Source organism: Gambusia affinis, linkage group LG08 (genome assembly GCF_019740435.1).
Source record: "Gambusia affinis linkage group LG08, SWU_Gaff_1.0, whole genome shotgun sequence".
Taxonomy (NCBI): Eukaryota; Metazoa; Chordata; class Actinopteri; order Cyprinodontiformes; family Poeciliidae; genus Gambusia; species Gambusia affinis.
In genome coordinates, this window is record NC_057875.1 from 888420 (window position 1) to 913839 (window position 25420).

The window sequence follows — 25420 nt, forward strand, 5'->3', positions numbered from 1 at the left end:
AGAGGAAACTAAACCTCCTTTCCTCACACTTTGTTGTTGTTATTCGTCCGTTTTGAGTGGAACCGGATCCTTAATGGGGTCGATTATCTGAGCCAATTATGACAGGAGTTTATGGAGGATCCAATCAAAACGTCTCACAGTGCAGGACGGCCTCATCATCATGAGGATGATGAAGATGCTGAAATGGGTCACGTCTCTCCCAGCCGTCAGATCCGAAGCGGTTTGGTGGGCCGGCCGGTTTCCGCTCCATTACTGCAGCTGACAGGTATCGACCTCTCAGTCATTTGCATGTTCTGGTTGATCCATTAGCTTGATTATCTCTTGTTTTATGGCACATTGCAGAGCATCTGGCTCTACGGGTTGAACTAAAGGTCACTTTTTGAGCTGCGTGCCAACATAACTTCAATTTATGCAAAACTTCTCGCAGCCAAGAGTCCAATAATCATTAGTTGTTTATAGGAGGCAGGAAATGAGCTGACCTTGAAATTAAAGTTACCTTTGACTGCAGAGGAGAAACGCTGTCAAAGGTCCCAACGTTACCTTTAGATGCTTTGCTGCTGGATTTAAATGATTTAGTTCAGCAGGATCAACTCATTCAGGGGAGGAACAGAAATATATGTAGGGGGAGAGAAGGAGAGGAGAGGAGAGTATTTATGAGCTAACTGTTTGAACCCAGATATGTAGCTTGCTAACTAAATCTTTAGTTTCAAACCTCCTGCAGTCGTTCTTTCTGCATTGGACCTGCTGAAAGTGAAAACCTTCCCTCAGACCAGTCGGCTTTTTCTGTGGATCAACTGAGCAGCTAAAAGGCCGTGGAGGAGCCCAAACATGAGCTTGATTTACAGCGGTGGGAACAATGTTCCTGATCAGGACGACAACAGGAGAGACGATGTTTTACTGTCAGGATTAGAAATGCTGAGTCATGGAAACCATCATGAGTTACAACCATTACACAGATGTACATAATTACATGTATACATAATTACATATATACATAATTACATATATACATAATTACATATATACATAATTACATATATACATAACTACATATATACATAACTACATATATACATAACTACATATATACATAATGTTATTATTACTACAAGAACATTTCACCATGTCAAGTAAAAACAGTTCATCTCATGTTTCCATGAATCCAACATAAAGCTTCTTCTTTATGTTGGATTCATGAAATCTATGCGGCGCCACAGTTTGCATTAATTATTTGGTTTTATTACCAGGAGCAAAGATATGCTTTTAATTTACTGCAACTTCATGAATGAAGACAGAAAATTCCTGCAGAGCAACAAACAGATTTTCTGTCCAAACTCATTTTATGAAAACATGGATTCACTTATAGATTCACTAAGAGATACATGAAGCTGTGTTACACAGGAAAATAGTACACTGAGTCACTGCACACACACACACACACACACACACACACACACACACACACACACAGCGTGACACGGGGGATGTTCTCCTCTGGTAAACAACCTGTCGACCTTTTTCCAATCTCACATCCTCTGTGTGTCTTACCTGCCCACATGGAGTGATATAAACACACACACACACACACACACACACACACACACACACACACACACACCGTCTTTTTCACTCTCCTCTGTAGAGGTTTCTGGCTGTAGAGTCAGAGGTTCTCCGGTTCTTTTCCGGTTCCCTCTGCAATACTGTGTAAAAAATTTTTACCAACTAAAATTAGAAAGCATGAGGATTAATTTATACTAAACAAATGCAATAATTACTGAATAGTGAATAAAAAATACATATATATACATTTAAAAAGTCGATGTTTCTTAACAGAGAAGCTAATGCCGTTTAAATGGAAAAGTTTGATTTTCCTAAAAACATAAAGAACAGGAAGTAAATCTGCAGACAGATTGTTTATTTTTTCATCCGGGTGCAGAAAGCCTCAGCTGCTGATGTCACTTCCTGCAGTTGTTTCTTTCCGTTTCTGCAGGTCGGACGGCTGAGTGAGGAGGAGGAGGGCAGAGCTTCATCATATTCTCCTGTTCGCAGTGAAATGTTGTGAATCACACATTCAGACAGATTTCCACGCTGCCTGTTTGAGTTTTGATTCATTTTGGATAAAAAAGAGACAAACAGTTAAAACCAACAAATTCCTCCGATGTTTCAGTTGGTTCAGATTTTGTTGGTTCCATTAAATGTTTTTATTCAAAACAACAACAAAAAAACAGCAGAAAGACACAAGAGGCATTAAATAAACAACCTTTAAACATTCTTCTTGATAATTTTTTTAACCTTTTCATTTTAAGGGCCGGGTTCTGATTGGCTGAGGGAAGTGGACGTTTTGTTCCAGGTGGAAATGATCAGATGATCAGATGATTTGGAGAGATTCAGTCACAGAGCAGAAAAATCCAACATGTGAGAAAAAAGCTGAGAAAATTTAACCTGGAAAAGAAACTGCAGAGTTTGATAAAAAGAAAAAGAGCCGGTGAGTTTTAAACTTTAATGTCAGACAAACGCTGACATGTTTACACACATTTATTAAAGTGCCACTTTAATAAATGTCATGTTATTAATGTTGAGTTAAAATGTGCATGTTTTTAGACTTTAAACACGGTTTTACATCACAGGTTTTACTGTCGATGCATTTCATTTGATGTTCCAAAGTGTTTTAGAGTTATGAGACAAATCAGGTTACATTTTCCTGAACTTTATGTGTTTTATTGTTTTTCATATGTTTTGGTCTTGGCAACTTTCAAAATAAAAGCTGGTCATTGAGTGAAATTTAAAATCTCATCAATTAAATGGAGGAAAGTTCAGATTAGATCCAGAAGGAAATGAAAGGCTGCAGCTCGAATCCGGGACGGTACCAGGCGGGTCTGAATGAACCTGACAGGAAGTGGGTCTGAATGAACCTGACAGGAAGTGGGTCTGAATGAACCTGACAGGAAGTGGGTCTGAATGAACCTGACAGGAAGTGGGTCAGCCTGATGAAACCTGAGGCCGCCGGTCAAATAAAGACAATAAAATGAAGAGGTTTGGACTCGGAGCGTGTGGTTCTGGTTCTGTTGGACCCAGGAGGAACTCGGTGCAGCGCTGCATCTCTCCTCTCCGACTCCGGATGTTTGAACGCCGACCTCCACAGGCAGAGGTCAGAAGGTCACGCTTCAAACAGGAAACTCTCCTCGGCTCACTCTGAGAATGCATCCATTGTTAAAATAATAAATAAAAAACCACGAAGCTTTTAAAGGAGCAGGATGAGAAAAACAGTTAATAAAGATCCAAATCAAAGGCTGGTTGTTTAGCATTGATAAGTTATTCTTATCAATGTTTATCTCACGTTGTTATTTAAGTCATTTATTTTCTTTATCTGTGTTTATCTCACTCCTTCATTAATTTACCTTCGTTTCTCCCACAGAGGAAACTCTGACCTCCATTCAGCAAACCTGAATCTTACTGATATAATCTGTCAATAATCTGTCAATAATCTGTCAATAATCTTAACCCGGAGAGGCTGGGCAGTAAAAATATATTTTTGCTGACTGTCTCCTACATGTGACATATTGAACTAGATAATATGTGAACAAATGTCTAAAAGTTATTTCTAATTTGGTTTGATGCTCTTTAGAGACACTCGGCAGCTGAGGAATGAAAATGAGCAGAAAAGTAAATGATGTGCATGAATTTTGCAAATGTTGCTTTGAATCCAAACATCAGTTCAGAGAGCAAGAGAAACTATTTACTGAAGAACATGGAGCTGTTTAAAATCATGAACATCATTTAAAACATTTTACAGATTAAATCTTTTTTTTTTGTTTAATTATGATGATTTTCTGTTTTCAAAGAAAACACGACTTAAAGATTAAATTAATTTTACACTTTATAATTTTACAATTTATAGCATTTTATATTTTATTTATTTTATCTACAACTAGTTGTTACTGTGTTTTGTCTTTATGCTGCAACTGCGAAGTAATTTCCCTGCTGGGATGAATAAAGTACTTATTCTATTCTATTCTATTCTAAATTATAAGATCAGACAATAAAAATCCTGTTGGCACAGAAACGTGGAGTTAATGAATTTAGAGAATATCACTGTATATTCATTGGCTTCCATTTGTTTTAATATTTCTACCAACAACACAAATGATTTAATTGTTTTAGATCCTGACAAGAATTTTAACCTTAAACTTTTCTACATTCCTGCAGCAGTTAGCTGTACTGCAGTGAAAGTACTAGCTTGTATGCAAACATTTATTTCACAACCATAACTAAAACTTTCTGCTGCATTGTTTGCTGCTGGTGAGAAGTTGCCGTTAAGTTGCTGTTAGTTGCTGTTAAGTTGCTCTGTTGCCGTCGTTCCGGGACTGACCTGCAGATTCATGAAGGTGAACCTCAGATCCGTGTTTTTCTTGTTTCGTCCTGTTTTTCTTTCAGCTCCATTATTAAAACTCGATATCGCAGCGCGGATACAGAGATACGTGAGATAAATTATTCAGTTTGTTCATGAACTCGCTCTGCTGCACGGAAGCTGCTCCGTCATGCAAACGGTTAACTGATGCCCGTTCTGCTCCAAAACGAACCAATCCGATCTTCTTCTCTTCTCTTTCCTGGGGAGACGCGTCTCCCCCTGCTGGTTTCACTGGGAGCAGAGAAGGAAGTTAATCAGAGGGTTGAACTGAGGCTGCAGAGGGATCTGCATCTGGAAGGAAGGAAGTTCATAAAAATGAGATGGAAGAGGATGAGCAGGGTGTGTGTGTGTGTGTGTGTGTCCAGGTGTGTGTTCAGTGTCAGCATCATGCTAACACAAAATATCAAGCTTCATTTCAAATGTCAACAAAAGCACAAAGTTTGGTTAAATTAGTGATTAATTTCCAAACTCAGAAAATGAGAACTGGCTCATGATGACTGCAGCTCCCACCACCACCAGTCTGAGAAACGGGTGTCAAATGTTTGTTGGTTGTGCAGTAAAAATTGTGATATTATTAGATCATTAATATCAGCAGAAAGTTTTTCCTGTGGTTTTCCTCTCTGATCGGAAGTTTTCTTGACTGCTCTGACCTTCACCGACCTTCACTGACCTTCACCGACCTGAGCTGCCATGTTTCTTTGGTTTGTCTGAAACCGTTCCAGTGATCGATCGATTGATTAATCGATTCAGGATTCTCTTAGAGTCGATGGTTCCCTGTTTTCTTCCAGGTTTTAATAATCTGTTGGATTTTTCTCAGCCATATTTCAGGTATTTTTTCTTTGGAGCCAAAGATTTGACCGTTCTTAAGCATCTTCTCCTTGACCAGACGATGTGGAGCTGGAAGGAAGCAAATCTCCAACAGGAAACTCATTTCTGCTGACTTAAATTCAGGCGGTGACTGTTTTTGATTTTGAATTTTGGCCTGGCGGAGTGTTGTTATGGTTTATGGGACATTTTTTCATGTCAGTGTAAAATCAATCTGGGCTTCAGAAAGTGGTGAAAAGTCTCAGCCTCAGTTTTTCCTCCATCTTGTTTCCTTCCTGTTTGGGAGGCAGCTGAGCCAAACCAGCAACGTGGACGGGAACAAACCCAAACTGGTTCTGAAGAACTTTTTATCCCTTCCTCTGCTCATGAAGTTACTTCTGGTCTCTTCAGATAGAAAACGGAGGCAGCGTCGTTCGATGACTCACCATGTTGCTCTTCTTGTTGGCGCCATGGAGGCGTTCAGGATGTCGGAGCCGAGCTGTTAGAGAGGCTGTGGGGGGGAAACTCTCTGCTGTTTCTGTTCCCCCCACCAACAAGAGAGACAAAACCAACAAGCTGCTGGAATCAGACAGCTGTGAGAACACGCTGCACCACCGCACCGCTGGGCCGTGGAGGGATTTAATCAACCACAGCCGACATCACTTCCTGTTAGCTCAGCTGCTTCAATCATGTCTCCACCGTGAAACATGACCCAGAACCACAGACGGCCGGGCCGGGCCGGGCAAAAACGACCCCTCATCATAACCAGCTGGTCAGACTGGTCACCAGTGACTCTCCCAGGTTAAACTGGGCAGACAGGTCGGCTACAGACTGACCCAGTCAGAGGGTTGAAGGTACGAACACTTCCTGCAAGAAACAAAACCAGGATGAATTCAGACCAGTAAGAACCAGAACTCTTACTGGTTCTTCTGTAAACCAGTAAGAACCAGACCTCTTACTGGTTCTCCTGTAAACCAGTAAGAACCAGACCTCTTACTGGTTCTTCTGTAAACCAGTAAGAACCAGAACTCTTACTGGTTCTTCTGTAAACCGGTAAGAACCAGAACTCTTACTGGTTCTCCTGTAAACCAGTAAGAACCAGAACTCTTACTGGTTCTCCTCTATACCAGTAAGAACCAGAACTCTTACTGGTTCTTCTGTAAACCAGTAAGAACCAGACCTCTTACTGGTTCTCCTGTAAACCAGTAAGAACCAGAACTCTTACTGGTTCTCCTCTATACCAGTAAGAACCAGAACTCTTACTGGTTCTCCTGTAAACCAGTAAGAACCAGAACTCTTACTGGTTCTCCTCTATACCAGTAAGAACCAGAACTCTTACTGGTTCTCCTCTAAACCAGTAAGAACCAGGTGATTAAGTCGGACTGATTGCTGGTCCAGTTCTCTGCTCTAAAGTCCAGCTGAACGTTTGTCTTGTTTCAGTTCAATTAAAATAATTGATCCAGTTCATCTGTAGTTAATCAATCACAATCAATCTATATATTGATAAAATAATCAACATTTTGAATGAAAATCCTTTTTTAGCTGCTGAATCCTTCAGAATCGTTTTGAATCTGTTCTTCACATGTTCAAATGTTTCTTTTCCTCCAGCTGCCTCCGACTGCTGGAAGGATTAACTGGATATTTTCTCCCAGATCTGTTTAAAACAAACATGTTGGCGTTTTTATGACGGTCATCATGGATTCTCCTGTTCTGACCGTATCTGAGGCCCGGTCCAAGGAAACGCCATACTTTCAAATATTTATGAGAGTATTTCTTTAATATCGCTGCTGATAGAAATGTGAGCCGTTTGCTTGGTTTGGTTCTTTCAGCATCGTTTTCATCTTCCTCAAAATGCCGAGGCGGTGCGAAACGCTTTCATCACACAGAACATGTTTTATGGTAAATATTATAGAATGACGTCTAAAATGCTGTTTTCATGTAAACAAAATGTTGAAACTAAACTGTTGCATCTCGCTAAAAACCTTTCTACCTTTGATATCACAAATAATCACCAGTGACTCAGTTTATGCAAATGACTTCAGATAAAACAATGTTAGCATTTTTGGAAACAAGATGGACGCCGTGATGTTTGCTCTTCTGAAGAAGATGGACATGGAAGCAGAAGATGCGGCTCGCGGTCCTGGAACCCGGATCCTGACATAAACTCAGTGCTGATGAACAGATCAGGTCTTCCTCCTCCTGCTGGCTCCGTTCATCAGGATTTCCACCTGCAGCTGTTGCTGCTGCCTGTAACAGGATCTGGCAACCCGAGTCGGTGAGGATCCAGTTTCCTTCAGCTGGCTGCTGTTCTGTTTGCTGTGAAAAAGAAACCTTCTGGACCCGATCAGAGCCGGACGGACTCTGAACCCAGATGACAACTTCTCTGGTTTTTCACCATTAATCCACCAAGAAACAGAAACCAAACCTGTTTTCAGAATTTATCTTTTGTTCTTTGACTTTTGCAGCAAATATTCAACTAAAACTAGATCTTTAAATCCATAAAAGACACTTAATTTAATTTAATTTATTAGTTCTTCTTGACAGCAACAGACCCACAATAATACAAACTGAATAGATGAGCAGACATGGTGTATTTTGGTGCGAAGAGGAATTAAATAGCCGATACTCGCGCAGCTTGACCGGCTTATAAACTCACTGGTTGCCATGGTTACTCGCATTTATCCAGCTGTTTTAACATTAGCTAGCATGTTGTCAATGAACTACATCTGTTTATCGCAGCGTGATAAAACAGGTTCTGGTACCGACCTGACGTTACTGAGCCAGACGCTGCGTGTCGGTCAGTAAAATGGCCCAAACTCCAGCCGCCGGACATTACTAACAATAATAAAGCTAATATTGCTTTTTAATATTAATAAGACGTTTTCTGGCTGGATAACTTTTTTTGATAGAAAAAGTTAGTTAGCTTGACTTTACCGGTTGATGCTGTAGAGATGTATGCAGTATGAGAAGCACAAATATCCGTCTGGCTAAAGCTACTCAGAAAAATAGTCGCTGCTAGTCGCTTAGCTGCAGTTCTAGCTGTAGCTTAGTGCTACTGCAGAATGCTAACTGCTGTTAGCACAACAAACTGACCAAAAGCTCTCTTCTCCCCGGACAGTGCTGTAGCTTAGCGTTGCAGCTAGCACTAAGCTAAAAGTAACGTTTGTTGTGACATTAACTGAGAAGTTTTGTAGATTTTAAAAAGTGGTCAAGCTTTATATAAAACTATGGAGCTAAATAAAGAAGAAATGGAGGAGAGTAAACCAAGGAGCCACAGAGGCAGCGATGTGATAAATAGGAAAAAGATTAAAAGAAGGAACGTTAAAGAACTTCAACTAAAGTAAAACTGTGACAAGGTCTATAATTAATCTCACAAGTAGCACCTTTACTTCCTCTGTGTGTGTGTGTGTGTGTGTGTGTGTGTGTGTGTGTGTGTGTGTGTGTGTGTGTGTGTGTGTGTGTGTGTGTGTGTGTGTGTGTGTACTTGAGTCTTAAATTTGAGTTGGTGAAACCTGCAGAAACCTTTATAAGAAGACATTTCCTTCTAGGTGAGAAATGTCTTCAAAATGAAATGATGTATTTCAGCTTCTCTCATTTCCTCCCTCAGATGTTCGACAGCTTCCTTTATTGCCATAAAGACTTCCTCGGATGTTACTTTCTTGTAAAGTGTGGACCAGTGAGGGTTGAGTCGGCTTCCTGCAGAGAGCCTGATACTTCTCAAAATTATGATGCTCATTATAACTCCTTTTATTTTAAAAGCTTTATAACTATCCAACCAGGAGTGGCTGCATTTGCTTGAGGCTGGAATCTGCTCCTCATGTTCAAATCTGAATCAAATATTAAAGTAGCTTTAATGCGTAGAAATCTGACGTCTTGCTGCTGGTGTAGAAGTTGTAGAAAATGAATGGAGTTGGAGTGAATGAGACTTGGCTGAAAAGCCCTGAACTGGTTCTGCTCTGCCCACCTGGTGGCCCGCGCTACAGGATTCCCTTTTATGCTGGAAGGGATTTTGAAGTCGGTTGGAAGCCTTGCTGATGTGCTGCGAACCTGCTTTGAATACAAATGATTCCCCTCTGAGCAGAGTACACAACGCCGGCTCATTCTGACTGATTCTGCACACTGGAGGCTTCGCAGGTCCTGAATATTTTTACATAGAAACCATTCAGATTCTGCAAATCAGCCGGCGCTCGTTGTTGTGGAAGGCGAGACGGGACGGCTTTCTGTTTTTATTGCCACTGGAGCGGCAGAGTTATCCAGTCCAAACAAAGCCGTAACCAAGCCGGGGTTTAGTTGTTTTAGTTTCCAGCTCTGAAACCTGACGGCTGCAGAACAAATGGAAAATTCTGTTTAGTTTTAAACAACGAAGTTTCAACGTTTGAGTAAATATTTACTCATCAAGCTGTGGGATGTGTTGTCGATCTGCAGGATGATTTTACACACCAAACAAGCTGCTAACATTCAGTAGAATCACCACCTTAACAGGGAGGACATGTTCACCTCATTCATCCTGGAGATGTTGCTTCGGGCTTTGACTAGGTCAAACGGCAAGAGGCTTCAGAGATTTCACCAACGACTCAATTTTTAGGTTACATTCACACTGCAGCCTGAAATGATGCAAATCAAATTATTTTTTGCCCTAATGCGACCTGTATCTGAGTGACTTAATGAAGAACTTTGGATCCTGAGAAATCAGAGAGCTGCTGGAGAAGCCTGGAGGGAGAGTGGCTGAATTTACCTGAATTTACCTGAATTTACCTGTACCCTAAACCAAATGCGATCAGTTTCTAAGTTTAGTTCACGTAGTTCCAACATGCTGTCCAAGGTGAGAATATACCTGATTATCGGAACCAGGCGGTTTTCAGACACGACTCTCTGAGTGACAGAAGATGGACGAGGGGGAAAGGTGAACCTGGATCATCTGCATCGTCCCGTCAGGATCTGCCACTGGAACCACACAGAGTTTCTCATCCTCTGGATGAAGCTGGAATCAAAACGGGCCGAGGATGCAGAGACCCGTTGGGGAGCAAAATGTCAGATCATCCAAAAACACAAACTAAAGCTGAGTCAGAACTGAGCCTGGCGACATGACGATGGCAAAAAAAAAGGATCCAGTAGATCCAGCAACGGCTGGGACTGAAGAAAAGTCCAGATCTTCCTCCTCCCTTTATTTCCTTTATTTACCATCTGACTCTGTTTCCGTTCTTCCTAAAGGGCTTCGTCTCTTCCTGGACTCCTGTCTGCTGGAGGAAAGGTTCAGTTTTCAGGAGAGAATCAGTTGCAGAAAGAGGGATTATAGAAAGAGAAAACTGCTTTACACAGAACCAACTGGAGAGACGCTGCAGCAAATGATGAGTTTTCAAACAGCTGAGTAAGTATTTTTTCTGTCGCACAGCGGGCCCCGGGCCCCGGGCCCCGGGCCCCGGCTGCTCTCATCCCGTCTCTACTCCTCCTGCCTGTGAGGGATTAAACCGTTAATCCGCCGGGCCGGCCTGCAGATATCTGTGTTTGCTGCTGCATCTGTCTGCTGTTAGCATAACAAAGTGGGCATGTCCGGGTTTTCAGCGCTTTGCAGGCGACCAATCTGTAAAGTGAAAATTAATCAGTCAAATTTACTGAACATGAAAAGAGAAACTGAAGCCTGTGTGACCGGTGGACTTCTGCTTTGTGTGCGTTATGTGCTGATCAGACAAACCACAAAACTCTGACTCAGGGTTTGGAGGCTCTCCGTTTATTTAACACGTCAATCGGGAGACATTAGCATTAGCATTAGCATGTGCTCCAGTTCTCCAACCCGATCTATACAAAATAACAGTATTAACATGCATCAGATGTTATAAAGGCGTAATAGCAACTCAACTGAAAATATCCAATCACCTATCATTAATACAGAAGGAAAAATAAACATTCGAACAATATAAATGAAAGGATTACAACGGATTATAAAACTTGCCCCCTCCCAGTGGAACCAGTAACAAAAAGAGGAAATTAATAACTTAATATTTATAATGGTCCTGGAGGACCAGGAGCAAAAGAAGAAGAAAGAAGGGCGGAGCTGGAGGACCAAACCCCTCACAGCAGAGGAACACAAGAATAGACAAATATAAGAGGATGAATAAATTAAAGAAAACATTTTGTGGAAATATATAACTAACAATATAAACCCAGTTACACCTGCTGCTTTATTATCAGATTTAGATTTTTGTGGTTTTTGTCCAGGTTGACTTAAAAAATGATTATTTTTGTTACAGTTTAATTTTCTAAGCTACAATAAAATAATTATTAAAGATGCACAGATAGGAACATTTGGTCAGTTTTAGCAGAAATTATTTTAGTTTAATCAACTTTTTTATTCAATCACTCAACTAATAACAGATATTAGCAGAATAATTGATTACTTGATTATAAAAATAAGAGTAATTAATAGTCTAATATAGAATTAGACTGAATAGATCTGCCCTATAGGTCTTTTTTCAATACGAGACCTGATACAGGTATTGATATCGTATCGGTGAATCTCTGGCTCCATGTTTGTTCAGCTCTGAGTGGAAACGCTGCGGCGGACTTTCACTCTGGGTTAATGAGTAATGATGGATTCAACGAGCAGAATGGATATTTTATTAGAAAACACTCTCATGTGGAGAGACCCCCCATGTGGCGGCTGGGTTTCCGTCTCCTCTGTAACGCCCCGCCTGCTCCGCCTGCAGCCGTCCAGGCCGGGACAAACTGTTTGCTCGCTGTTTCTCCCTAATGAGCTGCTTCTCAAGGACAAACCCAGAGAAATCTGCAGCCCGGATCTCTGGGGGGTCGGCTGAGTTATGGCGTCCGGCCGTGTTTGGTCCGGGGCTTTTCAAAGTCAGCCTGTGACACCGAGATGTGCTGTGATGCAGCTGTGCAGTCAGAAACGCAGCGTCGCCCCTCCTGCATCTGAACCAAGATGTTTCTCTCTCAGTAGGTCTGGAGCTGTTCCTGTTTTACAGAAGAGGAATCCCTGAGTGCGGCTGATTAATGTTAAATATGATTTATGTGAAAATCCCAAAACTGATTTACCAGGAAAGACGGGAGAAGAAGACGGATGGAGAACATCGGTCGGATTTCTGACCTGTAGTTCTGAACCACCCAGGTTACAGTCAAAGCTTTATACAGACAGAAATTAATTTCTTTTTCAGAAGCTGCGTCTTGTTTACCACCAGGAGCTGCTCTCTGCTCAGCTTTCTGATCGTACAGTCAGAGATTTAAAAAGCAGCAGCAACTAAAGCGAAGGAGGCGGATTAGCAGCGCTGCTAGCAGCTGATGATGTCATCATGTTACTGTGGAATATCGACTCTGCTGTGTGGATATTGAGCTGTTAGCATGTTAGCATGAGACTGACATACAGTAACAGTTTTCAGTCAGAGGCTTATTCCGATACGTTGGAAGACTGACTGCTACTGGAGCTCCTTTCTACCCACCATCCACTCTTTGAAGATAATTGCATAATATGTTACATATCTATTAATTGAAATGAATTAAAGAAAGATCTGCATTACAGAAACTTTTTACAGTTTTTAGTTTTCTGTTGTTGATGGGAACCAGAACCGCACTGGAAACGAGAGTTAAAGAGACGGATGGATGGATGTTGAAAGGATGGATGGATGAAGGATGAAGGATGGATGTTGAATGAATGGATGGATGGATGACAGATGGATGGATGAAGGATGGATGAAGGATGGATGGATGGATGGATGAAGGATGGATGGATGAAGGATGGATGATGGATGGATGGATGAAGGATGGATGAAGGATGGATGGATGAAGGATGGATGGATGGATGGATGAAGGATGGATGGATGGATGGATGGATGAAGGATGGATGGATGACGGATGGATGGATGAAGGATGGATGAAGGATGGGTGAAGGATGGATGTTGAATGAATGGATGGATGGATGACAGATGGATGGATGAAGGATGGATGATGGATGGATGGATGACAGATGGATGGATGAAGGATGGATGGATGGATGGATGGATGATGGATGGATGGATGAAGGATGGATGAAGGATGGATGGATGAAGGATGGATGGATGGATGGATGAAGGATGGATGGATGGATGGATGGATGAAGGATGGATGGATGACGGATGGATGGATGAAGGATGGATGAAGGATGGATGAAGGATGGATGTTGAATGGATGGATGGATGAAGGATGGATGGATGAAGGATGGATGGATGACGGATGGATGGATGAAGGATGGATGGATGGATGGATGGATGAAGGATGGATGGATGAAGGATGGATGAAGGATGGATGGATGAAGGATGGATGGATGGATGGATGGATGAAGGATGGATGGATGGATGGATGAAGGATGGATGGATGACGGATGGATGGATGAAGGATGGATGAAGGATGGGTGAAGGATGGATGTTGAATGGATGGATGGATGAAGGATGGATGGATGACGGATGGATGGATGAAGGATGGATGGATGGATGGATGGATGACGGATGGATGGATGAAGGATGGATGGATGGATGGATGGATGAAGGATGGATGTTGAATGGATGGATGAAGGATGGATGGTTTTCTGTTGCCTCTTCATGTTTGTCCACCTATTTATTGTTGCTGGTCAGATTTTGGGAGGAAACTGCGCCCCCTGTTGCGCGCAACGCGCTGAGGGTAAAACCACCGAACCTTCATCTCCGGTGTCCTTGAATTTCACACAATCCACCCAGAAGCGGATTTATCCCGCGGACTCCGGAGCCAGTCCCGCTGGTTCGGCTGGTTCCGCTGGACCCGTCCACTGGATCTACGCTGTGTGCTGCCGTGACGCTTCCGGTCACCTTTACGCAAACTTGAACTTGGTGAAGCTGCCCGGGGCAGCCGTGCTGCGCACAGCCCCCTCCCTGCGCCTCTTCCTCCTCCTCCTCTTCCTCCTGCTCCCGCAGTACCGCCGGCTGGGCTGGAACGGGACACTTTCACCGAACCTTTACCTGCTTCCCACACCGCTGCTCCGGACCGCTGCCCGCCTTCCGCCGGCTGGAGGCTGCGGACGCCGGGGATGCTCCCCCCGGGATGAGGCGGCTGAAGATGTTGCGGTGGGATCACGCAGACTGAGGGGGGATTCCCTCGGATCACATCGGGCCATCTGGAGCGGAGTGCGGGACTCAAAACGGTAAGCTGCTCCATAAGTTACATTCCGCTGTCCGCAGAGAGGATTTCTGTTGCTTCACCTTCACATTAAATATTCACAACACTCCGGAAAAACCCAGATAAAGTCAGACTCACTGTTTTATTGGGGGGCAACACTTTAAGGGGGATATTTGGTTCATTTAAATGTTGAGAGAGTTAAATGTTGTCGTTTGGTTTCTAAAGGAATCTCTCCTTATTTTCTCTGAACCAGTCAATCATAAAAAGTCCTGGAAGTGATTTGTGTTCGCAGCTGGTTTCCGTCATTTCTGACCTTTTCAAACTAAAGTGGTTCGTTATTTTTGCCGCCTTCCAGCTGCAGGTTCCAGCGGATTCTGGGCTTCCTGTGCAGTTTGCAGGTTCTCCCTGCACCGCTGCTGCAGCTGCTGCAGCAAACAACCAGATGCTTCATTACTGTCATTCCTGCAGCAAGTCTGACTTTCAGTGACCTGCTGAAGTTACAACCCATCATCCATCAACCCTGAGCTGCAGCTCAGAGCTCAAACTGTCCTTTTACTGCAGCACCACTGATACTGTTGCTTTGATACACATTATATATGTTCAAAATAAATGAACACACACACACGCACACACACACACACACACACACACACACACACGCGCACACACACACACACACACACACACACACACACACACCCACACACAATGTTTTGCAACATCAGAATAATCAAAGTTGCTGATTTTCTTTTATTCTCATCTCTTTATGATGTTCATTGTTCTTCAAAATGCCTTTATTTTAGATATATTTGAGCAAATGCTACAGTGTTTATTATATTAATAGTTTAATGATATTTACCCTTGTGAATTAACATTCTGCATCTCTGAGAAAACACCATTTTACGCTACATTCATCTAAATCCTATTATTTAACTATTTATCTATATTCTTCATCTTCCATATAATTATTTAGCATTTGTTTTTTATTTTCTTGTAAAAATGATATTTAATCTTTAATTCTGACCCAAAGGAGCCTAAAAATAGCTGATAATCGTCTTCCTTATTTAAGTTTCTGGTAGGAAACTTCACACAGAGAATCAATTAATATTCTGTTCTGAGGAGGAAACCAGGTGATTTATTGGATCTGAACTCAGCAGATTTATGTTGATGTAACTGAAAATCTCGTTTATTCTGCAGGTTTGTCCTTTTTTCCTTCAGTTTGTAATCCGAATGCTGATCTGAAGCTTTTTATTTTGCTGTGATGTGAATGTTTGACTTGCATGGACAGGAGGAACCTGCAGGACTCTGAGTAGCTCAGACAGTTTGTCTGGGGACTGAGCTGGAAGAGGACACGATGTTGTCTCCATCAGTGCTGTGAGTCAGGAGTCACAGTGGCAGATGAGTGTTGCTTTCAGCGAAGGAACAAGTGCATGAATTTTTAAAACCAGGCAGCAGTCTGCAGAGAAGTTCAGGCCAAATTGTTGCACAGTCTGACTTCTGGTTCCCAACTTCATTCTGTTGTGTCTGCTGTAGTCGGTCACTAAACTTTCCTCTTGACCAACTGGTCAGACAGCAGAGAATGAAATATTAAAGAGGTCAGAGAAAAAGTTTTCAATGTATTTAAAGTTCTTGAAGAGATTTATTTGTTGAAGGGGATTTCTGGTTGATGTGCAACAGTTGCAGAGAGCAACTCTGGCAATATTGAAGTTATCTGTAAAATATGGGGATAAAAACAATTGTTCAGGTTAAAGTGCAGCCTTGCTACAGTAGATATGTAATTATAGAGCCTTGGTCAGATAACACTCATACTTTGTGACCAATAACAGTTTAGAGCTTTTTTACAGCCAGGGAGTCTGGGCAGCTGAAACGGCGAGCTGTGCCAATAAGTTTCAGAGCGTTTCTCTTGGCAGCAGAAGAGTTTCTGATCTGTGATTCAGTGTCTGTCTGCAGGAAAGCTGCCACTAATTCACTCTGAGTGTGAACTGCACTAATGTTTGTTCATTTACCAGCCGTCTGATCAGCCTGTCTCTGGACGCTGATTGGTGTTGAAGTGAATTAGATGTAATAAACTATTAATAACCGTTAGCTGGATGTGACCGTTTGTGTTTCTGCTCGTTCGTCCTCCAGCGCCTGCATGGTGCCGCCATGTTTCCCTGATCCGCCTGGCTGGCAGCCATCAGCTCCAATCAATAACCAATGAGCTCCTGAGGAGGAAACCGGAGGAACCCAGATCCAGTTCTGAACTTTAACTAAAGTCACGAGATAAACAGAAGTTCTTCAGAGAGGCGTTGGCCTCAGACTCGTCCTGTTGTGAGCGAGCCACCTTCCTGATGCCGCCATGCCCATCATCAGCAACACCAACCACGACTTCAGCAACCTGTCGGTCAGCGACGACAGCAGCCTGGACCGCATCTTCACCGAGATTCCAGAGACTGAGACCATCAAGGTGGGCCGACGTCCGAGTCACAGCTGACACAGAGAAACACAACCACACACTGGGCACAGCGATCAGCCAATCACACGGCAGCAGCTCAAAGCTGATTGGACCGGCCCGAATTCAAACTGAGCAACAGAGGAAGAGACACTGCAGGCAGCGTCTGACCTGCTGGGATTTTAACCCACAACTGTCCCAGAGTTACAGAGGCTGATGTAGAAGGCAGGAACATTTCTGCTGCTGACAGGTTTTGCTAACTGTAAAAAAGTTTAACTTCCCCTGAATTAATTTCTCCTTTTAAATTCTCAATCAATAATTTACTCGGCTGTTTTGCAAACTTTCAGTTGAAAAAGTTCAATGTTCGTTTTGAAGTTTTGGTTACCGACTCATAAAAATTCAAGTGGTTAGATGTTTATTTTCATGCTCTTATTTTGAAATCTGTTTATGCAGCATTTCCACTTCCTCTCTTGAATTCACTTTTTTTAAAACAAACTTTATTGAGCAAGTGGCGTTTATCAATAATTGATCAAATTGTTCATAATTTAATATAAAAAATTACATCATCAGACAAACCAAAATACAAAGTTAAATGGAAATGTTGGTAGTTTTTGGACTAAAATGACGAAAATTTGCTTAAGTAGCAAAAAATAACAAAATCAGGCAAACAAATTATTTTTCCAAATCAGTTTCTTTCAATAAAAAACTTCCAAAACTTCAAGAAAAGCTGCAAGTCTGAGTCTGAGTCTGGTGAATTTCAGAGTAAAACCTGTTTGTTTTCCATCCAGAGGGTAAAAAAATCCAGAGATTTTATTCAAGTTGCAGCAGAAAAACGTCCTAACAACATTTATCCAGTAAAGTAAAAACTGCATGCAGTAAAAATACTCCTACAAGTTACTCAAGTAAATGTAATTGAGTAAAGTAACCAGCTCCAACCCGACTGCCTGCAGCAGGAGCAGATTTCAGCGGGTCGGGTCGGAACTCAGTGTTTTCAACATGGAGGCTCATGATTGGCTCTCTCTCCAGGGCGTCTACTACCACAGGGCGCAGTTGATCCGCAGGCCGGAGGACCTGGTGTCGGTGGACCACGCCCTGCTGGCTGTGATCAACGTGGGGGGAAACCGCTACACCTTCCCCTGGACCACCCTGCAGCAGTTCCCCCTCACCAGACTCGGCCGGCTCTGCGGCTGCCGGTCGCTCGAGGACATCGCCAGCGTGTGCGACGACTACGACGAAACCAGGAAGGAGTTCTTCTTCGACCGCTCTCCGTCCGCCTTCAAGGTCATCCTCAACTTCCTGGCGGCGGGAAAACTGCGACTCCTGCGAGAGATGTGCGTCCTTTCCCTTCACGACGAGCTGAACTACTGGGGGGTGGAGATGGCGTACATGGAGCGCTGCTGCAAGAGGAAGATGTACACCCGCATCGAGGAGGTTCACGAGAAGGAGAGGCGGGAGGAGGAGCGACGGCAGAGAAACGCCATGCAGAGCCTGCCGGTGGAGGAAACCAGGTACAGGAAGGTGATGAACTGGCTGAGGGACACGGTGGAGAATCCCCAGTCCGGCCTGCCGGGGAAGATCTTCGCCTGCCTGTCCGTCATCATGGTCGCCGTCACCGTGGTCAGCCTGTGCATCGGCACCATGCCCGACCTCAGAGAGGAGGAGGACAGGGTGAGTCCTGAGCCGCGGAGGTCCGCTTGGTGCTCCACCGTCTTCACGTCTTTATTTTTGCATTTTGTGAGTTTTGGAGGAAAGGTTTAAAGTTTAAAGATGAGCTCATGTTTTAGGCCTTATTTTAAACAAAACAGTTTTATGGTTATAACATCCAACAAACTCCGCATGATCCAACTGGGGGGAAATGTTTCACTGAGGAGGGAGCTGGGGTCAATCGATCGATCCATCAAGTTTATTAGTGCAGCACATTTCAGCAACATGGCAGTTCAAAGTGCTTTACGTCAGAAAAACACAAAAATACTGAAATACTAAAATACTAAAATACAAAAATACAAAAACACTAAAACACTAAAACACTAAAATACAAAAACACTAAAACACAAAAATACAAAAACACTAAAACACTAAAATACAAAAACACTAAAATACTAAAATACTAAAACACTAAAATACAAAAACACTAAAACACAAAAATACAAAAACACTAAAACACTAAAATACAAAAACACTAAAATACTAAAATACTAAAACACTAAAATACAAAAACACTAAAATACAAAAACACTAAAACACTAAAATACAAAAACACTAAAATACTAAAACACTAAAACACTAAAATACAAAAACACTAAAATACAAAAACACTAAAACACAAAAATACAAAAATACTAAAATACTAAAATACGGTTACGGTGCCTCAGCTGTCACCTTAACCGTAAACAGCTGAGTTAGAAACTGGAGCTCCAGCAGCAGCTCTTTGGTCGACTCTTCATCTTCCTCTTCCTCCATTTTATCTTCATTTGCTGAATTGAAACTTCTGGATGTTACTTAATGTGCAAAAATGACTGTTCTGGCTGGAATGAAGTTAGCACCTTAGCACTTAGCATTCGTCATCTACCCAGGATGCATTGCAGCGTAAACAAGAAGATGTGCGTCTGGCGATGCGAGTCGACCAACAGCAGCAGGACGTAATGAGGAGCCTGTCTGGTCTCTGCATTACAAAACTTATTGGACCTTTAAAAGGAGGATATTCACAAAAACATGCATCACCACACTTGCACACCCACACCCACACACACACACACACGCACACACACACACATACACACCCACACACACATACACACCCACACACGCACACACACAGACAGACACACACACAGTTCTGTCACTGTAACCAGTGAATATTGCCCAGATTCAGATTCTGGCTGTAGACTCCTTTATGCTGCTTATATTTTCATTCTGTCCCATATTTAGAAAGTCCTCCATGTTTTTAGCCTCTCCGATGGAAACATGTTACTGATCTTGCAGATCTGTGATCCTGTTCAGGAACAGATGCAGAGGAACCCAAACTCGTCCTGATGGTTCATCAAAGTTTGGTTTTCATCTGGATGTGGCTGAACTTTACAGCAACTTTACATTTTAGTGACTGTCAATGTTTTCTTTAAATATTCACATACTGGATCTCTGAATATGTAAATGTGTCTGAATTAACAAAGCAAGAGTTGAATTTAAAATGAGTTTTTTGAGGGACCTCAGTTCGGCGTTATTCTTGGCTGCTCTGGTTTTCTCACAAACGTTCAGATCAAAATGTTTGGTTTTTAAATCTGAACAATGGTTTTAACTTTCTGCAGCTTTAAATCCTGATCCTGGTTTTGTTTGCTTTCCAGATGCTAAATGATGCAGCTCGTTGCCTCCTGTCTCTTTTAGCATCACATTTATCTCTTCCTGTAAAAAAGAGAAAGTTTTCTGTTTTTGTGCCTCGGTTCTCCTTTGTTCTGCCGTTACATAAGAAGAAATCTCACTGCAGGTGTCCTCAGAGGATCTGATATGAAAATTATCACAAGTACAGGATAATGGCTGAAAATAGATTCACTGGAATCTGTTCCAATAAAGTATTTCATGCTTTTATTTTCACTGTAATGAAATCAACATTTCAGAGCCTTTGGTTCCAAATGTTGTCATTTCTGTCATTATGAAGCTGAATTTTCCTTTTTCCAGCCTGGAAGCAGCAAAGCTTTAGTAACAGTTCATAAACGCAGCGTCTGCTTGAGAAGTCATGATGCTGGTATTGATCCGAGCTGCAGGACAGCGAGAGAGAGCGATGCGATGAAGCACTCAGCCAGGCGGACCAGAAAACGTGACGAGTCTTAAGACTCCGACAGGAAACGGCCAGAACTTCCTGAGTCATTAATAAAAGCTTTGAATCAGCGTAAACATGCAGGACGGAGCGATGCTTTTTGTATGAATTATGAATAAAACTGAGGATTAATGGGCAGAACTTTGGTCGGTCGATGTGTCACGTCTATTAAAGAGTTTCTGTATTTGGGACGGTTGGTTTGTTAGCAGAAGTTTTCAGGAACTTGTGAATGAATTTGCATAAACAGGAGCTGCTTTGCTTACAGAGCTCAAAATAATTCAAGTTGTTTTTATCGCTTCATTATTATGGTTTTCAGATATTGTTTAGATTTACAGTCTGGATTCTTCTGCTGCTGAATTGAAACACGACTCGATGAAATGCAACATGAGCGTTCAGACCGCAGCCTCTGAAACAGTCGGATGGGATTTGGTTCCACATCTGGAGTGACACAAAGTGGGTTTACTGAGGGCAGAACATCTGATCTGGGTTGCAGCGCCGGCTGTGGGGAGAAACGGTCTCATTATTTCTGTGGCTGTTCTTCTGCTGGAGGCAAAACCAGTTTACCTCCAGCAGCCGAGGAACCCAAACCATGAGAGAGGTTCTGCTGGGAAGGTCGGGTCAGAGAGGTTCTGCTGGGAAGGTCGGGTTAGAATCCCTCCTGAGATGCAGGAGCAGCTGGTGAATTTAGGATTTTTATAGTATAGAAATGTTTTTCATTCCTTGATGGACGATCAAAGGTTCCCGGGGCGTCTCTGTTCCCAGTGAGTCTCTGTTCCCAGTGAGTCTCTGTTCCCAGTGAGTCTCTGTTCCCAGAGAGTCTCGGTTCCCAGTGAGTCTCTGTTCTGGGGCGTCTCGGTTCCCAGTGAGTCTCGGTTCCCAGTGAGTCTCGGTTCCCAGTGAGTCTCTGTTCCCAGAGAGTCTCTGTTCCGGGGCGTCTCTGTTCCCAGTGAGTCTCGGTTCCCAGTGAGTCTCGGTTCCCAGTGAGTCTCGGTTCCCAGTGAGTCTCTGTTCCGGGGAGTCTCTGTTCCCAGTGAGTCTCTGTTCCCAGAGAGTCTCGGTTCCCAGTGAGTCTCTGTTCTGGGGCGTCTCGGTTCCCAGTGAGTCTCGGTTCCCAGTGAGTCTCTGTTCCCAGAGAGTCTCTGTTCCGGGGCGTCTCGGTTCCCAGTGAGTCTCGGTTCCCAGTGAGTCTCGGTTCCCAGTGAGTCTCGGTTCCCAGTGAGTCTCTGTTCCCAGAGAGTCTCTGTTCCGGGGCGTCTCTGTTCCCAGTGAGTCTCGGTTCCCAGTGAGTCTCGGTTCCCAGTGAGTCTCGGTTCCCAGTGAGTATCGGTTCCCAGTGAGTCTCGGTTCCCAGAGAGTCTCTGTTCCGGGGCGTCTCTGTTCCCAGTGAGTCTCTGTTCCCAGAGAGTCTCGGTTCCCGGGGCGTCTCTGTCCCTGGGCGTCTCTGTTCCGGGGCGTCTCTGTTCCGGGGCGTCTCGGTTCCGGGGCGTCTCGGTTCCGGGGGCGTCTCGGTTCTCAGCCTCAGAGATTCGTCTCTTTCATATTCTGACTCGGTTTCAGAGCTGCATCAGTAGATTTGCTCCCTTCTTTCTAATTGAGTTTGAAGCCTTGAGGGGGATTAAATTGTGAGTTTTATGTCTACAATGCCATAAATAAATAACCAGCATGTGGACAGAAGAGACGGTGGAAGGCTGCAGGAGGCTGGGAGTTTTCTCATCGACTCGTGGAGGGGAGATCTGAACGATGTTATTGAACCGTGCAGCTCGCCTGGGCCTGAGATCAGACAGCAGCGTGAGAGGAGAGACGGAGCCTCTGTCTTATCTCTCCAGGAAAATCATCCGTATTGTTGTTCATGTCCAGGTCGGACACGGTAACAAACAGATGGTTGTGATATTTACCGCCTTCCCAGGGGAACGGGAAGGAAGAACATCTTGAATGAAGTGAAATGAGAGGAAGAGGAGAAGTAAATCTCCAGGATTTACCTCCACAGAAACGTTTTCATCCTCAGAGTTACTTCCGATGCAAACGCACAGAAAACAGCGAAACTCGCTGCAGACGCATGAAAAATACAAACTACACATAATAATGCAAAACAAATAAGGCTGCAATTATAGAAAATAAAAACCAGCAGCAAACCAGCTGTAACCACAGGAAACGGGAGGATTATTTATTCAACTAAATAAACTCTAAATATTAGCAACTATTTAAAGCTAAATATTTAGCTTTAGCTGGCTGGCTAAATGTTTAGCAAACAAAATGTTTTGTAAGCAAAAATTAATATTTAGATCCAAAATAAATATTTAGTTAGCAGGCGTGCTAATAAAATATTTAGTTTTTGCTGGATGGCTAAATATTTATTCATATTCATATTTAGTTTATGAACTGGATATTTAGCTTGCTAATTAAATAGCCACGTAGTTTGAAACATTTTCTAAATAATAAATAAAATGGAGAAAATATGACTGAAAAATTAACCTTTTTTTCTTTGACCCAAATTATTGCTGTTCATTTTTAACTTTTACTTTATAAATGGCATCTTGTATATTTTTACTTCATGAAAACATGAAGCTAATAAGTTAATATCAGTTCCAAACATTGATCAACTTAAAGTAGCTTCAGTATTTTAGTTACTACTAAATGTTGCTTATGTTGTATTTCTCTATATTAATGTGAAAGCATCCTGCTGGATTAAAATACAGATTTTTTCTAGATAATCTTCATAGATTGACATTGCCGGTGTTACTCAGATAAAGTCTCTCTCTCTTCATTCTTATTGTCTTCATCAGGACTGAGTTATCGCCTCAATCAAATTACAGTGAATAACTCATTTAAATTATGCATAACAGCAAAGTTCATTCATTCATTATGATCACACGGTTTGTAACGAGGAGTTTGGCTCCTTCCAGGTTAATCACTGTTTAATGGGGTCAGAGGTCAGCCTGGTTATGATGGAGGCTCGCTGCAGGATCTTATAAAGTTACTGAACTAATGGAGAATATCGATGACTCACCATGACGGCTGCTTGAAGGGGAATTCGCTGGTCTGATAAAATCTGGGCAGAGTTTCTGTTTATGTCCTGCTTCTGGAGGATTCCATTATCAACAAGGCAATTTTTAAAAATGACCGTCTCTGAGGGGGAGATGTGATTTGCTACCCAATCTCTCTGCTGCCTGGACTTGGCAGCATGAATGAGCGTCCGGCTGCAGCTCAGAGCAGCAGAGCAGTCCGACCTGAAGGAGTGTGTGGCGTTAGCATTGTGTTAGCATTAGCATTGTGTTAGTGTTAGCATTGTGTTAGTGTTAGGTTAATGTTAGCATTGTGTTAGCATTAGCATTGTGTTAGTGTTGTGTTAGCGTTAGAGTTAGCATTAGCATTGTGTTAGCATTAGCATTGTGTTAGTGTTGTGTTAGCGTTAGAGTTAGTGTTAGCATTGCGTTAGCATTGTGTTAGTGTTGTGTTAGCGTTAAAGTTAGCATTAGCATTGTGTTAGTGTTGTGTTAGCGTTAGCATTGTGTTATTGTTGTGTTAGTGTTGTGTTGTGTTAGTGTTAGAGTTAGCGTTGTGTTAGCATTAGCGTTGTGTTAGCATTGTGTTAGTGTTGTGTTAGCGTTAGAGTTAGTGTTAGAGTTAGCGTTGTGTTAGCGTTAGCATTGTGTTATTGTTGTGTTAGTGTTGTGTTGTGTTAGCGTTAGAGTTAGCGTTGTGTTAGCATTAGTGTTGTGTTAACGTTGTGTTAGCGTTAGCGTTGTGTTAGCATTGTGTTAGTGTTGTGTTAGCGTTAGCGTTGTGCTAGCATTAGAGTTGAGTTAGCATTGTGTTAGTGTTAGTGTTGTGTTAGCATTAGCGTTGTGTTAGCATTAGCGTTGTGTTAGCGTTAGCGTTGCTCTGTGTGACTCACATCCACACCTGACTCTCAGGCTGTAACAAAGAGAGTAAAGGCGTCACAGTGAGACCTCAGATTATTGGTTTGTGTTCATCATGTCCTCTAATGAGCGGCTGAATCCTGGAGACAAACAGAATCATTCATCATAGATCCGCTCTCAGGCTTTTAGGAAAGGAGCTGCAAATAAAATCCTGTTCTAGTTGAAAGTTTCTGTATCTGCATTATGACGCTGCTCTAATTAATCAAACATAATGCAGTAAAAGTTTATTTAAATGTTAGGATATTTGCTTCAGCTGAGGCTCACAGTAGAAGGGATTTTATTCCAGAGAAGTAAGAATGTAAAGGAGGAAATGAGAGGAAAGCAGCAGAAAAGCAGCAGATGGTGAAATATGGAGAGTAATAAACCAACTCATGAATATCTGGGTATATATTTCCCATTTCAGCAACACTTATGCTCACATTTAGATGTGATGCGGCTGAGTTAGCTCTAAAAGGCCTTTTGGGTTTTGAGGAGAAAACGCTGAAGGGGTATGGCAAGCTGATTTGACATAATATCAGCTTTACCACATCTCCATTCCAGATGTCTGGAAAATTAATTAGCTCGACAAATTTATTAGATATTTCTTAATTAACCGACTATAAATGACATCAGATTTACCATTAAGTTTTAGTTTCAATTTGATACAATAAATTATTATCTGAAACATATTTTAGATTTCAACAATTAAATAAAGTAAATCTGAGATATGAACTTTTCTTCTGTCTAATCATAATGCTAATTAAAGATATCTGGAATGTGTTTTCAGATGGAAGATGTATCAGATTTCACTAGTGCAAAATAAACTGCAGATATCTTGGAACTAAAACTAACTAATAGATATTAGTTAGTTTGAGTAATTCTGACGCATCAAAATTCATTTTAAGAAAACTCAAAATAAATTAGATGTTTTTTAG

General features: G+C 42.3%; 1 protein-coding gene across 2 annotated transcripts in view; it reads left to right on the top strand.

The window, feature by feature from the left end:
* The first annotated feature begins 1982 nt into the window (after positions 1-1982).
* The window catches only part of kcng4a (potassium voltage-gated channel, subfamily G, member 4a), a 30803-nt gene continuing 7365 nt past the window's right edge, over positions 1983-25420 (top strand). The window contains exons 1-5 of one of the 2 annotated variants that reach the window (XM_044123876.1): positions 1983-2485; positions 10424-10580; positions 13828-14369; positions 16472-16790; positions 17802-18443. In XM_044123876.1, the coding sequence (XP_043979811.1) occupies positions 16683-16790; positions 17802-18443 (750 nt within the window). In that variant the 5' untranslated portion in view covers positions 1983-2485; positions 10424-10580; positions 13828-14369; positions 16472-16682. Of the gene's footprint in view, positions 2486-10423; positions 10581-13827; positions 14370-15622; positions 15719-16471; positions 16791-17801; positions 18444-25420 lie in introns of those variants that run through there. The other variant, XM_044123877.1, reaches the window with a different exon arrangement.